We start from the raw sequence: 17,694 nt of genomic DNA, 5'->3' as shown, positions 1-17,694 counted from the left end.
CTGTTCTCCACAGCACCAGGACAAGGCAGGAGAAGAAGCAACGGGTGGAAACCGACCAAAGAGAGAAGCAACCTGGAACTAAGGAGGAGTTTCCTGACAGTGAGAACAATTAACCAGTGGAACAGAAATGGCCTCCAGAAGTTGTGGATGCTCCAACACTGGAAGTTTTTAAGAAAAGATTGGATAGCCATTGATCTGAAATGATGTCGTGTTTCCTGCTTGAGCAGACTAGAAGATCTCCACGCTCCCTTCCAACTCCGTTATCCTGCCCGTCGTGACTATGGGGTGCTGCAGCACCTTCACCTTCAAAATGGTGTCGTAAGTAACTTCTTGGGAGGGAGCCTATTGTAACTTTGAATGGTCATTCAGTGACTGGCCATTAAATGAGGTCTATCTGTACTCAGTATTTCATCTCTTAGACTGCCTTCGTGTGCTGCCTCCAGCCCCGACCTTGATCTCGGCACAAAACGTTCCATAATTCAACCTCTTCATCACGCACGGTCTGTACACCAACAGACCAACAATAAATATCCTTCCCCTCTTTCTTTCTCTGTCCTGCTGAAGAGGACCACTCGTACTCCTCATTCAAGGACTTCCTGCCTTCCCTTCTGCAGCACAAATGAGGTTTGTCAGATAGCCACAACAAAGCTCTTCGCTACGGAAGTTTTTTTTTTTTTTTTTTTTTTTTTTTTTTTTTTGGATTTATATCCCGCCCTTCTCCGAAGACCCAGGGCGGCTTACACTATGTCAGGCAATAGTCTTCATCCATTTGTATACTATATACAAAGTCAACTTATTGCCCCCCAACAATCTGGGTCCTCATTTTACCTACCTTATAAAGGATGGAAGGCTGAGTCAACCTTGGGCCTGGTGGGACTTGAACCTGCAATATTGCAAGCAGTTGATGTTAATTACAGGCTGCATTAGCCTGTTGCGCCACCAGAGTTGCCATGCCGAAAAACAAAACCCAAAGCCACAAACACAGAACTGCGCTGGAAACGTGGAACGTAAATGCGGGACTCTCGCACAATATCCTTAATTTCACTGGCTAGCAAAATAATGCTTAGGATCATATAAAGAACGGGTGCTGGAACTGGGTATGTCTAGTCTGATAAAAAGAAGGACCAGGGGAGACACGTAGCAGTCTTCCAATGTTTGAGGGGCTGCCCCAAAGAAGAGGGAGTCAAGCTATTCTCCAAAGCACCTGAGAGTAGAACAAGAAGCAATGGGTGGAAACTGATCAAGGAGAGAAGCAACCTGGAATTAAAGAGAAATTTCCTGACAGTCAGAACAATTAATGAGTTGAACAACTTGCCTCCAGAAGTTGTAAATGCTCCAACACTGGAAGTTTTTAAGAAGATGTTGGATAACCATTTGTCTGAAGTGGTGTCTAAGCAGGGGGTCGGACTAGAAGACTTCCAAGGTCCCTTCCAGCTCTGTTATTCTATTCTATTCCATTCTATTCTATACAGGGGATATTAGAGTCCCACCTGGGGAGGGAGACGGCAGATGTCTAAGCCAATTTTAGAAAAGGCCAAGGAACAGGAGACATTCATTACTCTTGACATTTGCTAAATAATTGAAAAAGTCCAAGATATCAAAATGAAATCAATATCCACTTCACCAATTTGACAAAGGCCTTCACTTGCACTGACAGTGTTAAGGGGTGGAATATTCTTAGGAAAATGGGAATTCCAGATCTCCTCGGGGTTCTCCTGAGAAACCCGCCCAGTCACCGGAGGAAGAAGCCACAGCCTGGGTGCCGCAGGGTAAAACCCGCAATGGCCTTGGGGTCCACGAAGGAATGAGGGAAGTCCTGGAGGCTCTCATTTTTTCTTCAGTCTATATCCTGAATATATATTAAGAGGAGCTGAACTGGAAAAAGACGAGTATGGTTTAAAATTGGAGAAAGAAACATTAATATTCTAAGCCATGCTGATCACTGTACCTGACGGCCAAGGATCTGCCAGCCAGAGTTATAAAAATAAGGTGCAAAATGAACAAAAAACTGGCCTAACGTTATATCTACAGCAAATGAGTAACAAGAGGTCTGGCAACCAACCTGAGATTTGGGAGAGAAGATACTGGAAGGCAGGAGAGCTTCTGCCCTGTGGGATCCACCATCCATGGAGAATATTGGAGTAGAAACTAGGTTGTGAGTTCTAGTCCTGCCTTGGGCACGAAGCCACTGGATGACCTTGGGCCAGTCACTTTCTCTCAACCCTAGGAAAGAGGCAGTGGCAAATTGCTTCTGAAAAACCTCGCCAAGAAAAGTTTGAGGACTTGTCTCCAAGAAACAGAGGCCATTGGAGGGAAGGGGAAGAAAGGACACCAAGCGTCAAAGAACAAACAGTCAAGAAATATGCCACAGCCTGGCACCGGGTGGAGCGGTGGCACGAAGGCCTGGAAAAGACCTTCAGAGGCCAAGCGGCCTTCACCTCCTTCGGCATCCATGGAGCAGGAGTGGGAAGAGATTCTGATCCTTGAAGCAGGAAAGGAAGAGTGCAGGCAATACTCGTCTTACAACAGGTCATTTAGTGATCGTTCAACGTTACAACATCACTGAAAAAAGTGACTTATTTCACTTCTCACCATTTTTCATACTCGCAGCCCTTACAGCGTCCCACACTGATCACGTGATCAGAATTCAGAGGCTTGGCAGCCGGCATGGACTTCTAACGACTGCCGTGTCCCAGGGTCACGCGATCCCCTTTTGAGACCTTCTGACAAGCAAAGTCAAGGGGGAAGCAGGATTCACTTAACAACCGTGTTACTGACTTAACAACTGCAGTGATTCACCTAACAATGGTGGCAAGAAAGGTCATAAAATGAGACAAAGCTCACTTAACAAATCTTTTCACTTAGCAACAGAAATTTTGGGCTCAATTGTGGTTGCAAGTCTGGGACTACCTGTTATTGATGCCTTTGACTTCTGACCTTGAAGATGATTACTGGGAACTGTCCGTGGCAGTCACAGAAAACAGAATTAACAGAATAACGGAGTTGGAAGGGACCTTGGGAGGCCTTCTAGTCCAACCCCCTGCTCAGGCAGGAGACCCTCTACCATTTCAGACAAATGGCTGTCCAATCTCTACTTAAAAATTTCCAGTGATGGAGCCCCCACAACTTCTGGAGGGAAACTGTTGCACTGGTTAATTATCCTCACTGTTACAAAGTTTCTCCTTAGTTCTAGGTTGCTTCTCTCCTTGATTAGTTTCCACCCGTTGCTTCTTGTCCTGTCGTGTCCCACTCCTCCGCTGACGGCCGGGTCAGGGAAATCCGAATCAGGCGTGCCTCTGCAGCTCTGCCCAAAGTCCTAGCAAAGTCCTCAGAGCAGGCAGGAGACCAGAAAGTGACTTCAGCAAGATAAGTTCGACTTTGCCTGACTCAGAGACTGCCAGAAAGTAGATCCTTTATATAGGCCATGGGGTGTGGCTCCATGACTCAGCACTTATCCAGGCCTGCCCCTCCCTTCCTTCTGTTGCCTCCGCCTATCCAGTCTTCTGATGCGAGGGTCACTCCAATCAGCAGCTGTTGGAAATAAACCTTCCTCAGGCTCACCTGCTGTGGAGGAGGGGGAGGGGTCTAGCTGCTCCGTTTGCCTGGGCATGGAGTCAGGGCTGGGGCAGGGAGATGCTCCTTCTTCTGCAGTTTGTGTGGGCATGGAGCCAGGACTTGGGCCGGGAGGCATACATTCCTCAGTGTTCGGGAGCAGATAAGAAGGCCCCGGCTGCTCTGAGGGCGGGCAAGACACAACATGTCCTACCCTCAGGTGATTTGGAGAATAGTTTGACTCCTTCTTCTTTGTGGCAGCTCCTCAGATATCGGATGACTGCTATCATGTCTCCCCTAGTCCTTCTCTTCATTAGACTAGACAACCCCAATTTCTGCAACCGTTCTTCCTATATTATAGCCTCCAGGACCTTTGTCATCTCTGTTGTTCTTCTCTGCTCTCTTTCCAGCTTCTCAAGACCTTCTGAGGAGAGGCAGATGCCCAGATCCCTGAGGCCAAAGGCTGGTAGGCCAGGAACCTTGCACAAGCCCATCTTCATTTGATCCCAGCCTCCCACTCCTCAATCTGCGGAGTCGCTGGAATAACAGGACAGCTGAACAGATGGCAATCAATGCCAGCATTCAAACAAGGGACACTCTGACGGCCCTTAATGGGCAAGCAAACATACGTCAATGCCAGGCTGATGAAGTACCTTTTCTGCCTGCAGAAAGGATCATTTAAAGAGGTCTCCTGCTGCAGCCCGGCCTTCCAACGAAGCCGCAGAGAGCAGAGCAAACGTCAGCGTGCAGAGGAGGAAAGACAGACGCCGGCACGTTTCGATTCATTGCCCAGAAGGACAATGCAGAGGATGAGCAAATAACCTGGATCTAAGATGGCCAGAGAGGACTAAACTAGGAATCGCTCTGGGGGGACAGGAAGGAAATGCAACAGGATTTTACGCCATAGTTTAAAGTGACCAGGCTGTAGCCCCATAGAGACACCCAGGGAGATCCCACCATCTGAACCGAGCAGAATCAGCTGCCTTTTCTTGCCTGGGACAATCCAGATGTTTTCTGCCGGATGGCTGGGATGAGGGTTAAAGGGACCCAGAGACCATCTTCCCCAACCTGGGAAAGGCATTTCTGCACCTCCATTGTGCTAACCCCCCTCCTGTCACCACCACCCCGATTCTCCAAGCGGCAAATTTTCACCCTGAGTAAGTTTGTGGTCCAGGTGGCATTCGGGGGAGGGGGGTGTCTAAAGAGGCTCATTTGAGACTCAGCCTGGTTGGAAGCCCCCTCCCGAGCACTGCACAAGCCTCCCCCTTCCCCCCTGCAAGGGCCTGGGAAGGAAAGGGGGGGGCAACAAACACCATGTGAGGGACACCCCACTTCCTCAGCCGCCAGGCAGCAGGGAGGGTTCTCCACCTGGTGCCTTCCAGCTGGGCTCAGCTCCTGCTCTGAATGCCCAGCTGGCCCATGTGGAGACATCCTGAACTTGGGGGTGGGGGGGGCGGGGCGGGGCGGGTGTCTTCCACACGCCCATTTCCTGGCAAGCAAATGCCTGAAACTGCTCCCCCCCCCTCTTTAGCCCCCCCACCCCCCCCACCCCGCCCAATGGATCCAGTCTTTGTTCAATTGGCTGGTAAAGAGGCAGGCCTCAAGGGAGCCCAGCATTTCCCTTGCTGAGTAGTTGTTAAGTGACTTTTGTCCCATTTTACGGTCTTCCTTGTCACGGTTCTTAAGTGAATCACTGCAGTTGTTCGTTAAGTGAATCTGGCCTCCCCATTGACCTTGCTTGTGGAGGACGACCCCCCCCTCTGTCTCTCTCTCATCGTCTATTCTATCTATCTGCCTATCTTTCTGTCATCCGTCTGTCTGTCTATCCGTCCATCCATCCAATCTATCTGTGTGGGGGGGGGGGCTGGGGGTAGGCAACGACCCCTGTGGGTTTAAGCTCTCCTTGGACGTCCTTCTGAATTCGGCACCAGCACCGGATGCCACCCTGACCTGGGTAGGTCTGGAGAAGACCCCCTCGGCCCTTGTTTAGTGCCATCAGAGCAGTTAAGTGAGGAGCACCCGTGTCTGTGTGCATTTCTTCTCACTTATTCCCATTTAATCCTCCAAGGCGCTTGCATAATAGATCGCAAAGCATCGAGGCAGGCTGTATAAATATCACTGTGTCAGAATAACATACGGTCTAAAAACGGGGAGTTTGGAGCCATGAATGGCCTATAGGACTAGACCTGACAGTATGTTAAAGTATTGATCGAGTTTTATATTAACATTTTATGGACGGAGTCTTAAGTTTCTACAAACGTTACTTACTTATTCATCATCCTATATATCTTTTCCTAGAGCTACTGTATTTTTGCTTGTCCTTTATTATATCTTCCTGTTGTTACTGATATATATATATATATATAAATTAAATATATATTATAAATATATAATACATTTTTAAAAAATCAATGCCTACAATGGCTTGTTGCATTTGTGTTCCACCTTCTTTCCAAGCTGAAGTCTCTAGTCCCCAAAATACTCCTTCTCCCAGATTAAGACTCAGACCATGGAGTCTAGACTCTAGAATAGAATAGAATAGAATAGAATAGAATAGAATAGAATAGAATAGAGTTCTTTATTGGCCAAGTGTGATTGGACACACAAGGAATTTGTCTTGGTGCAGATGCTCTCTCAGTGTACACAAAAGAAAAGATACCTTCATCAAGGTATAACACTTAAGGCCAATTCAATTCAATTCAGAATAGAGCTGGAAGGGACTTTGGAGGTCTTCTAGTCCAACCCCCTGCTAAAGCAGGAGGCTTTATACCATTTCAGATTTATTTATTTATTTTGTCACAACATCATACAAAAAGATTATATAGTATATACACATATAAACATATATAGGAAGAAGAAAAGAAAAACAATAGGACAGGAACGGTAGGCACGTTTGTGCGCTTATGCACGCCCCTTATGGTCCTCTTAGGAATGGGGTGAGGTCAATAGTAGAAAGTTTTTGGTTAAAGCTTTTAGGATTATGGGAAGAGACCACAGAGTCAGGTAAAGTATTCCAAGCACTGATGATTCTGTTGCAGAAGTCATATTTTCTGCAATCTAGATTAAAGCGGTTTACATTAAGTTTAAATCTATTGGTTGCCCTTGTATTATTGCAATTAAAGCTGAAGTAGTCTTTGACAGGAAGGACATTACAATAGATGATTCTGTGAGTTAAACTTAGGTCTTGTCGAAGGTGACGGAGTTCCAAGTTTTCTAAGCCTAGGATTTCAAGTCTGGTGGGATAAGGTATTTTGTTGTTTTCATAGGAATGGAGAACTCTTCTTGTAAAATATTTCTGGACACGTTCAATTGTATTGATGTCAGAGATGTGGTGAGGGTTCCAAACAGGTGAGCTGTATTCTAGAATTGGTCTAGCAAATGTTTTATATGCTCTGGTTAGTAGTGTGGTGTTTTTGGAAAAGAAGCTACGCAAAATTAGGTTTACAACTCTTAGAGCTTTTTTTGCTATGTATCTCTTCTTAAAAACCTCCAGTGATGGAGCACCTACAATTTCCAGTGGCAAGCTGTTCCACTGGTTAACTGTCCTCATTGTTAGGAAGTTTCTCCTTAGTTACAGGTTGCTTCTCTCCTTGATCAGTTTCAATCCATTCTTTCTTGTCTTGCCTTCTGCTGCTTTGGAAAATAAGTTGACTCCCTGTTCATTGTGGCAGCCCCTCAAATATTGGAAGACTGTTATCATGTCTCCCCTGGTCCTTCTTTTCTCTAGATTGGCCGTGCCCAGTTCCTGCAACCGTTCATCGTATGTTTTAGTCTCCACTCCCCTAAACATCCTAGTTGCTCTTCTCTGCACTTTTTCCAAAGTCAAAATCTTTTTTTTAATGTGGTGACCAAAATAAGATGCAGTATTCCGGGTGTGGCCTTACTAAGGATTTATAAAGCGGTACTAATACTTTACATGATTTTGATTCTATGATTCTCTTTATACAGCCAAGGATTGTATCAGTTTTTTTGGCTGCTGCCGCACACGGCTGGCTCATGTTTAAGGGATCATCCCGAGGACTCCAAGGTCCCTCTCACAGTTTCTGTTTTTGAACCACGTTTCACCTAATCTGTACTTGAGCCTTTGGTTTTATCTACCTAGGTGTAAAACCTTACTTTTCTCCACATTAAATTTCATTCTGTTGGATAGGGTCCATTGTTCAAGTCTGTCAAGATCTTTTTGGATCCTGAGCTTATCTTCTAGGGTGTCGGCTATTCCTGCCAGTATAGTGTCATCTGCAGATTTGATGAGTTCCCTTTCTATTCCCTCATCTAAGTCATTTATAAAGATACGTTCATAATGTTGAAAACCAGGAAAGTCCACCCCTGGCAATTTTAAGACCCGTGGACTTCAACTCCCAGAATTCCCCAGCCAACCATGCTTAAAATCACCCGGCCAAGGAAGGCTTAAAAACAGCAGGAAATTGAGCAGCAGAGGGATTTTACAGACCTCCTCATCTGGATTGCTACATCTGTCCCTCTTTTGGTACCCATCAGATGTCTCTGAACACACAGGCCGGGGATGATGGGAAGCCTGATTTAAGTGGGGGGAGCTTCAGAGGTGGAAAACAGCCTCCTTGCTAGAGGCACACACCTTTTCAAGAGGCCAAAACCCACAGCTGGGGGAGAGTCTTCCACACCAGCTCAGCCCACAAATGTACTGGGAAGTGTCGCCCCAAAGCACACCTCTCCCCCCACCCTCCTGTTTCCTGGAGGTGCCCAGCGAGCTCCTCCTGGAGGCTGGAGTGCCTTCTTCTCATTTTACAACTCATGTGCGAGAGTCTGCCAGCCTTTGAAGCCGGTTTGACGGCTCAGGGATAATGAGCTGCCTGGGATGTTGGCGCTGCCGGCTCCGTGCTCCTCCTTGGAGGATGCGGTTGCTAAGCGAGGGAGAGGAAGGCTCCGCATGGCATCATCCAGGATTGGCAAGACGCGTCCCAGCAAGGGGGCTCTGCACGGCTCACTGGGGGCTCCACTTCAGCTGCACCCGCAGGAATGGGCAAAATCCGAGGACCCCCAAGCCAGCACAGGGATGTGTGGCTCCTCGCCACCTGTAGAGCACTAGTCTTAAGACTTCTATACCGCTTCTCAGGGCTTTTACCGCCCTCTCAGAGCCTCTGGCCCCCAACCAGCTGGGTCCTCATTTCACCAACCTCGGAAGGAGGGAAGGCTGAGTCAACCCCAGACTGGGGGCAGAATCAATCCTGCAATACAGGCTGCCCCACAACCACCGGGTACTTTCATGAACCTGGGTGGGCTTCCTCATATACAAGGGGGGGGGGGGGGGCTTGGCCCAAGACGGAAGAATAAGCCGTCAGTTTACAGGTAGTCCTCGACTTATGACCGCAATTGAGCCCAACATTTCTGTTGCTAAGCGAGACATTTGTTAACCCAGCTTCCCCCCATTTTACAACCTTTCTTGCCACAGCTGTTAAGTGAATCACTGCAATTGTTAAGTTTATAACACGGTTGTTAAGTGAATCAAGCTTCCCCTTTGACTTTGCTTGTCAGAAGGTCGCAAAAGGGGATCACGTGACCCCAGGAAACTCCAACCGTCATAAATGTGAGACAGTAGCCAAGTGTCCAAATTTTGATCACATGACCACAGTGATGCTGCAACAGTGCGAGAACCAGTCGTCAATCAATTTTTTCAGTGCTGTTGTTTGCTAAGGTTTGGTTTTGCCATAAACTGGAAGCAAATGCCAATGTTCAGCAAAACCGTCATAAAATAAGTTCCTGTGACCGTGTGATGCTGCGGGTGGCCGTAACTGCAAGAGGTTTGCTGAATGCCGGACATGCGGACATATGGCCATGGGGGGAGGGGGACACAGCTGTCAGAATTTCAAATCCAGGTCATAAGTACCTTCAGGCAGTCGGTCGTAACTTCAAACAGCCGCTAAGCAACTGGTCATAAGTTGAGGAGTACCTGCAGTTATCCCAGAGTCCCAACCTCAAGATCTGAGAAGGATGCTATGACTCTGACGTCCAGTTCTTCAAGGCCACCTTGACTTGAATGAAAAGACAGGAGTATCAGCCGCTAACATCACTGAAATTCTCTGAACCTCCCGGCTGCATCGCTCCACGTCTTCACTCTCCCTTCATTGTCTGCACCGGTCTGGTCTTCCCAGGCCTAACCTGCCACTTTGCACTATTACGAAGAATGTTTCCAGGAATTGGGCATGTCTAGTTTGATGAAAAGAAGGACCAGGGGAGACATGATAGCAGTGTTCCAATATCTCAGGGGCTGCCACAAAGAAGATTTGGGGGTCAAGCTATTCTCCAAAGCACCTGAGGGCAGAACAAGAAGCAACAGGTGGAAACTAATCAAGGAGAGAAGCAACCTAGAACTAAGGAGAAATTTCCTGACAGTTAGAACAATTAATCAGTGGAACAACTTGCCTGCAGAAGTTATGGCTGCTCCATCATTGAAGGCTTTTAAGAAGAGACTGGACAGCCACTTGTCTGAAATGGTGTAAGGTCTCCTGCCTGAGCAGGGGGTTGGACTAGAAGACCTCCAAAGTCCCTTCCACCTTCTCTTATTCTGTTTTTTCATCTCTGAGCCTGCCTTGTACTGGTAGAGAGGATGCAGCCCATGGCTAATTTGGGCTAATTAATGCCAAGTTTCACACTCAGCCACGGGAGGAAGCGGACAACCAAGAAAAGATAAGACGAGGCAACCAAGAAAACCTTCCAGATCCCTGTGACTTTCCCCTCTCTTGGAGACCAACAAGGCATTCGTTTTTGGAGAAGATTGTGATCCCCCAAGGATGGCGGAGCGGAGAGCAAAATAGAGGGTATACCCATAAAACACCAGCCCCTCTGGGTTCTGCTCAACCTTTTGTAAAGCCTCACAGAGGTGCCTCTGACAGCCCATCATCTGCCGGGACAAATGACCCAAAAGAAGAACATCCATTAATTACCCAGCCTCGTCCCAAGCGTCCTTCCCCATCACGGCCAGAATTAGCAATGGCACAAGATCAGAGGCAAGGGGACCACAGCTGCAAAATAAGAGGGAAGCTCCTGAGAACACCTCTTCCAGCCTTGCGCAGAATAACAGAGGTGAAAGGGACCTTGGAGGTCTTCTAGTCCAACCCCCTGCTCAGCAGGAAAGCTTATACTATATCAAGACAAATAGCTGTCCAGTCTCTTCTTAAAAGCCTCTGGTCTTGAGCACCCACAACTCCTGTCCCACTAATTAATTGTTCTCACTGCCAGGAAATTTCTCCATAATTCTAGGTTGCTTCTCTCCTTGATGAGTTAATGGATTCATTTCCATCCTTCTTGTCCTGCCTTCAGGTGCTTTGGATAAGAGGTTGACCCTCTCTTCTTTGGGCAGCCCCTCAAATATTGGAAGAGTGCGAATATGTCACCCCCGGTCCTTCTTTTCATTAAACTAGACATAACCAATTCCATCAACCGTTCTTTCTATCTTTTATCCCCCAGTCCCCTAATCATCTTGGTTGCTCTTCTCTGCACTCTTTCTAGTACTTTAGTTTAAGGAACAGAGTAAAATTGAACAAGGACAAGAGTCAAGTCTTTCTTTATCTCACAGGGCCCCGTCTCACAACAGTTCCATCAAGTCCCTCTCTAAAGCCCACATCCATGCCTGGACATGGCAGGGACCAGCATGTTGTTCCCCCCTCTTCACACAGGCTTCACAAACACCCCCACTGCTCCCCCCCCTTCCTGGGACCAGCTGCTGTGGCAGATGCCAGAGGAGTCGTAGGCGAGGGGCATGACTAACATCTGCCATGCGTGTCAACTTCTGTTAGGGATGCTCCTTTTCCCTTTTCTGATTTCATGCCTTTAATTTATTCCTCTTATTTTTGCTTATTTCTTGTCACTATCTTCGTTAACATCACAGCCACTTAGAGCCGGACGACTGAAGCCGCCAAATGACAATTGAAATTGAAGTCCTGTCGTGGGGAGGGCCGTCTGAAAAAGGGACAGTGGTCAGCTTGGAGGGCTCGCCTTGGGAAGCTTTGAGGGTCCCTCATGGTGAGGTGGGGGAAGGGAGGTCATCTTCCTCCCTGGAAGAAGAGACACCCCAAGACATAGGAGGGTGCAAATACACTCAACCTTTCAACCAAAGCCTCCAAGCTGGCTTCTTCTAGGACAAGAAGGAAGACGTGCCACAGAGAGTCTAGTCTAGTCTGATGAAAAGAAGGACTAGGGGTGACATGATAGACGTCTTCCAGGATTTGAGGGTGGGGGGGTCAACCTATTCTCCAAAGCACCCGAAGGCAGGACAATGGATGGAAACTCATCAAGGAGAGAAGCAACCTGGAATTAAGGAGTAACTTCCTGATAATTAGAACAATTAATACAGTGGAATGGCTTGCCACCAGAGGTTGTGGGGGCTCCTACACCGGAGGTTTTCAAGAAGAGATTGAACTGCTATTTGTCCAGAATGTACAGGGGGTGGGACTAGAAGACCTCCAAGGTCCCTTCCAACTCGGGTGTTCAATGATGGCTGCAAGTGAAGGATTACCTATACGGCCCGTCTGTTGGAACGGGCTCCCCCGAGACCCAGATGTGCTTGGCCCTGCTAGCCTCCCGTAAAATCTTGAAGACCCACCTTCTCCCTCTGGTGCTAGCAGAGGCTGACCTCGGTGTGGGGGGGACGGATTGCGGATCTTTTAGAGGCCTCAGCTCTGTGGCTGTGTAGTTTTTAGGATGCTTTGCTTTGACATTTCGTGCCATTTATTCCCCAGACCACCAGACAGATGTGGGTAAACACCGTGTAGGAACCCATTCAATCCATCCATCCACCCAAACTGAGCCAAAACAATCCACAAAGCAGAAACGTGGCACAGACCCCACCACCTGCTTTCCAAAGCCAAACATTTGAAAGGCAGAAGCCTTCAGCAGCCTTCATACCTGTCGGCTCTCTTCCCACTGCAGACCCAGGAGACTCTTAGTTTCCTCGTCTGAGCTCTTACTAGATCGCTGCAGATGGAGCTAGCTCGATCTGTCTTCAGCCCAAACCCCACGTTGTCCTTTCCTGAGGACTGCTATGACACGGTTGCACAAGTTCTGCTTCTTGTGGCCCTCTGCAGAGCAGCTGTGGCTGGGCCTTCCCTACCTCTGGTCTACTAGAGGCAACCAAACTCCTTTGCCTGTTGGCCAAGCAGGAGAGCAGTGGTGGATAGGGGAAAAGGAGGAGGGGGCTGGAGGGAGGGAAGAAGGGAGACAGAAGGACTCCAGCAAGGAACAGACTAGGTGGGAACAAGGAAGCCTCAGGAGGAGAGGGAGAAAGGGGGAGGGGGTTGGGGAAGCCCCAGAAGAGAGGCAGCCCCAGGTCCAGAACCTGGAGAAAGCCCACCCATGGAACTGGGCCTCTTTTAGATGCTTCCCACTCAGCCAGACCAGCACACGAACTGGATCCAGCCGTGAGCAAAAGACCAGGAACCATATCAGAAAGTCCAATTAGACTGGTTTATTGCCTTGGTACAGGAATTGCCTCAACTAACGTTCAGCAGCTGCTAGGGGTTTATAAGGGTCAAAGGGATCCATGGTGAGTTGGATTAAGAACATTTGTGGCTACGTGGAGATTCTAGGCTGCTCCCTCTTTTGATTCAGAACCTGAGATTCAGAACCTGCTCCCTCCAGGTTCTGCTTCGCCTACGGTTCCCGCCTCCTGCTCCTTACAAACCGGGCATGGCCTTGGTGCCTTCATCCCTTCCTTCTCCTCCCCTCTCTGCGTCAAGGGCTGGGATCTGTATTTTTTCTAAATGTTTTCTTGCATGGGGAGATACCCCACCACCACCATCTATGACCAGAGGACTCTTCTGGAGATCGCTTGGTCCTCAGGCACGGAAAGAAATGTGGCAGGGCATCTCTGCAGATTCCCAGACTTGGGAATCAGCTGTCTCACCAAAGGGGCGCAGCCGCCCTGCCAGCCTCCATCCACTCTGGAGCACTGTGACCCTCACCTGGGGCATAGGCTCATTTCTCTTCTGATGGTCCCCATTGGTTGAGGGGTTCTTTATCTGGGCCCCCCCCGGGCAGCCAAATGACTCCATAGAAGAGCTGTATATTGCGTGGGTCAGAAGGAGGGCTGAGAAGATGCCTGCAGCTCACATCCTGCATATAATCTGTTTTATCTCCTCTGGATGGCGCTACAGGGCATTGCACCAGACACAGGGACCATTTTCCCCCTTGCCTCATCCCTCTGCTGGACATGGAATTCTGTCAGTGCTGTGAGAATATCAAGGGTCCCCGTTTCCTAGCTAACAGGTCAAATATCTTGGCTGTTGTAGGAAAAGAGACGGCAGAACCTAGAGATGGAGTTAAAGGAGGAATCAGCCTACAATCCCTATGAAGCCACAAGCAACCTTGAAATCATTGGCCCTCGTCTAGCGCCCAGCAGTTAGTTGAGAAGATTCCTGCACAGAGGCTTTTAGCAACCAATCATTTAAACTGAACCTTCCCATGCAGATCTGACCTTTTGTGCCGACCAGCTGCACTTGTGTATTTATTTTGGACTGTTTCAAAAGGATTTTAGTCTTTTAATTGCCGTATTTTTTTGAACTGTGAACCGCCTAGAGTCATTGATTGTGATGGGCAGCTGTAGAAATTGGATACATAAATAAAACCAAAAGGCAGCAACTCTTGACACAGCTGCCCACTCCAAGAAAATGAGCTCACCGCTCCCTCCTGACCAGCGGCCACCCAGCTGCCCCCAGCTCTCTGAAGAACTCCAAATGGGAGAAGCACCTCAGGGGAAGGAGAGGAGAGCCAGAATGCCCCTGGTGCAAGAGGAGCAGCTCAACAAAATGGGTCAGGACCCAGTTGGACACATAGCCACAGGATCCAAAGGGCAACGGCCGACCACTTTGTCTCACCTGGCTTTTCTTTCCTGAAAATCGAGTGCCTCTTCCTAGAAGTCGGGGGGGGGGAGACACCCCACGCTTCCCCCCCTCCCGGAATCCTCACCCATCTTCCAGAATCCAGAATCCACCCTCAAACCAACAGCAGTTCAGCTAGGGAAAGAGGGAGCCCAAGCAGTGGTGCCTGCGGGTGGGAATCTGGGGGTCCAGCTGGCTCCCTCCAGCACCCCAGAACTCCAGGATGAGTAGAGATTCTCTGTCATCCGGGTCCTGGTTGTCCCAAAGGTGCTTTTTCAGGAGGCCACTGGCCTTTCTTTGTTTTTTCTCTGAAGATGTTTCACTTCTCATCCAAGAAGCTTCTTCAGCTTTGTCAGAAGTGCAACATCTTCAAAGAAAAAACAAGAAATCCAGTTGCCTCCTGAAAAAGCACCTTTGGGACATCCAGGATAAGGGACTAGATAGGATTCCCAGAACGTCAAACTTCTGGTTGGGGAAGATGCCCAGATTGGTGGCTTGTGACTTAAGTGCAAACCAAGACTGACTGTTGCCTGTAGCTACCTTCAGCCAGTCAGCAAACCACCTGTGAGTGAACGAATGTTTAAGGAGAAGAAAAGAGTCCGGAACCTGGTGAGAAAGTTTCATAAGATTTGATGGCGTCTCTAAATCTTTGCTCCTTGAGCTTCAGGCAGACCATTCAACTTCCTTCCACCCAGAAGGACAAGGCAGCCACAGCTGATCCCCTCCCCTGGCAAACAACCCAAGTTTTAACCAACTAACCAGGATCAAACCAGTGGCAGTGGCGCCCTTCAGATTCATGGTGGTGTCACTGCTTGTGGCTGCCCACTCCAGAAGTTATGGGAACAACCCTCCCCCCACATCCAATCTGGGGCCAAAGAGAGGGGAAGCTCCTTGGCTCAAAGGTTCTGTCCTTCCCATATAGGACCAGGGACAAAGAATCACGGTCACACCTGGGAGACAGTCAGTTAGAACCAGTGTGCTGTGGGGGGGGAAGGTGCTGGCCTAGAAACCGGAAGGCTGTGAGTTCTAGTCCTGCCTCAGGGCCTCTCTCTCATACCCACTCCACAGGGTTGTTGTGGGGAAAACGAGGAGGAGGAAGGGAGAAGCAGGATTGTTCTTCGCAGCCTGGAATTACTTATAAAGGCGGATAAAAAAACCCCAATGGATGTAGACTTAAGAAATAGATCAGACCAAGCGATCCGGAGGCGCACCGGCACAAGCGCGTCCCTCTTTCCGAGGCTCCGGCCGGGGGAGCCGGTCCCTCCCCCCGAGGCTTCCCCTGCCAGAGGTGCGGCTCCTCCATCCCGTCCCGTCCCGTCCGGCGGGGCGGCTGCTCACCTGGGCTTGGCGCGGCTGCTCCTGCGCAGGGAGGGCGCGTCGGCCTCCTTCTCCTCCCGCACGCGCTGCAGCGACGGGGAGCGGCTGTGGGCGCCGCGGGGCCCGGCCTCGCCCGCCGCTTCCCGCATCTGGGCCAGCAGCTGCGGGGGGAGGCCGCGGAGCGAGGGCGCCGGCGAGTAGGACGGCCGGCTCTCCGCCTTCAGGTTGTTGTCGCTGGCCGAGCGCTGGAGCAGGCGAGGGGAGGAGAGGCCGGCCGCCCCCACCAGCCGCCGCCGCTTGGTGTAGCTCGGGGTCTCGCGGAAAGGCACTGCGGGAGAGAGAGCGGGGGGGGCGGTTAGCACGGCCGGACCACAACCACACCGCTTGCCTTCAGCGCTTGTGAGAACTTCGTCACTGGAGGCTTTCAAGAAGAGACTGGACTGCCCGAGGTCAGAAATGGTGTAGGGTCTGCTTGAACAGGGGATTGGACTAGATGACCTCCAAGGTCCCTTCCAACTCTGTTAACCTATTCTATTCATAAGGCGCTCCGGTGGACTTCAGGGCTGGCCGGCGGACTGTGAGGGCTTTGACTTCACTCGGGAAGAAAACCTCCCCGGGCAGGCTGGGTGTCTGCGTGTGTCAGTCTCTCCGGAAAGCGTTTGCCCACCGCTTGCGCCAAGGTCAGCATCCAGCGGGAGACGCCTCCTGAGTTCAGGCAGGGAGACCCGGGGCGCAGAGGAGCTCGGAAGCGGGCGCCGGGGGTGGCCAGAAGGAACCTTTTCCCGCCGACCTGCCCATCCCAGCAGGAAGGAGGCGGGGAGGCTGGCGAACATGGCGTGACCTGCGGGTGCCTCCCGTTTCTCACCCATCCGGGAAGTGGGCAGACCCCCTTTCTGAGAGCCCCTTCCCCGGCCGGCCCCTCTGAAGAGAGCCGGCAGCCCGGCTGCCTCGTAAGGAGAGGGGGGAGCGGGAGCCGGGTGCCCTAAACTAGCGGCCCCGAACCTTCTGGGCACCAAGGAGCAGTTCCGTGGAGAGAGGCTTTTCCGTGGTTTCGCAGGCTGCCTGCATCCACCGGATGGGGCTTCGCTTCCTTGCGCGACCTGGGTTGTGGCATACCGGTGCCAGTCCAGGGACCGGGGATTGGGAACCCGCGCTGCCCTTAAGGGATGGCGGCGGCTGCTTTATGTCTGCTCCACGGAACCAGCGCTGCTGACTTTCTTAACCGCTTAAAGCCCCCCCTCCGAACCCCCGGGCTTGTGTCAACAAACCCCCGGAGCCCCTTTTGCTGGTTGGAAGGCTTTTCGGGGGCATTTGGCTCCTCTCTGCCCCCCCCCCCGTCTGAATGCCCAAAACACAGCCAACTTTTTAAAAGGATATTTCTCCATTTCTTTAAAGGTTTTTAAGAAAAAGATTGGACAGCCATGTTACAGGGGCTCCAGCTTGAGCAGGGGGTTGGACTAGAAGACCTCCAAACTCCCTTGCCACCCTTCTGTATTCTTGCCCTCCTGTGTGCTGACTTCAAAGGGACAGAAACGTTTGTCTCCTTAAAGGAGAGGGGTGGTCCCAAGGCCTTAAAGAGAGAGTCCTGCTTGATGGGGGCTTCTGAGATGCTGTGGATTGGATTGGGCCCGAAGGTTTTCAAAGCAGACCCCTGAAACTCCTGGCCTGTCACCTCTCTCAGGGATAAATGTGCCCCTAAAAGTGAGAAAGGAGCTACAAAGAGTGGCTTCCAGTGGCAAGGAGTTCCACATCGGACCAGGGACATGCCTATATAGACCAGCTACTCCAGATCTAGAGAAACTGAGAAGGATATCCTCGAAGGGACGGGGGTCCTGGGTGCTCCCTGAGCTGGGTTGTTCATGGCCCAAACTAGGCAGTGCCACCAGTGCCAGGAAGCAGCAGGGTTTGCTCTCGGTCGATATTATATATGAGCTCTGCTCCTTCCGGGCACTGATGACGTTTTACTTTTACAACC

General features: G+C 50.2%; 1 protein-coding gene across 1 annotated transcript in view; it reads right to left on the bottom strand.

Annotated features, from left to right (window-relative positions):
* Positions 1–17,694, bottom strand: part of SHANK3 (SH3 and multiple ankyrin repeat domains 3) — a 309,563-nt gene that overhangs the window by 135,450 nt on the left and 156,419 nt on the right. The window contains 1 exon segment of the mRNA XM_058191734.1: positions 15,741–16,047. Coding sequence (XP_058047717.1) covers positions 15,741–16,047 — 307 coding nt within the window.

Source organism: Ahaetulla prasina, chromosome 7 (assembly GCF_028640845.1).
Source record: "Ahaetulla prasina isolate Xishuangbanna chromosome 7, ASM2864084v1, whole genome shotgun sequence".
Classification (NCBI taxonomy): domain Eukaryota; kingdom Metazoa; phylum Chordata; class Lepidosauria; order Squamata; family Colubridae; genus Ahaetulla; species Ahaetulla prasina.
The sequence above is the reverse complement of the archived record's forward strand: the minus strand, read 5'-3'. Positions and strand labels throughout refer to the sequence as shown.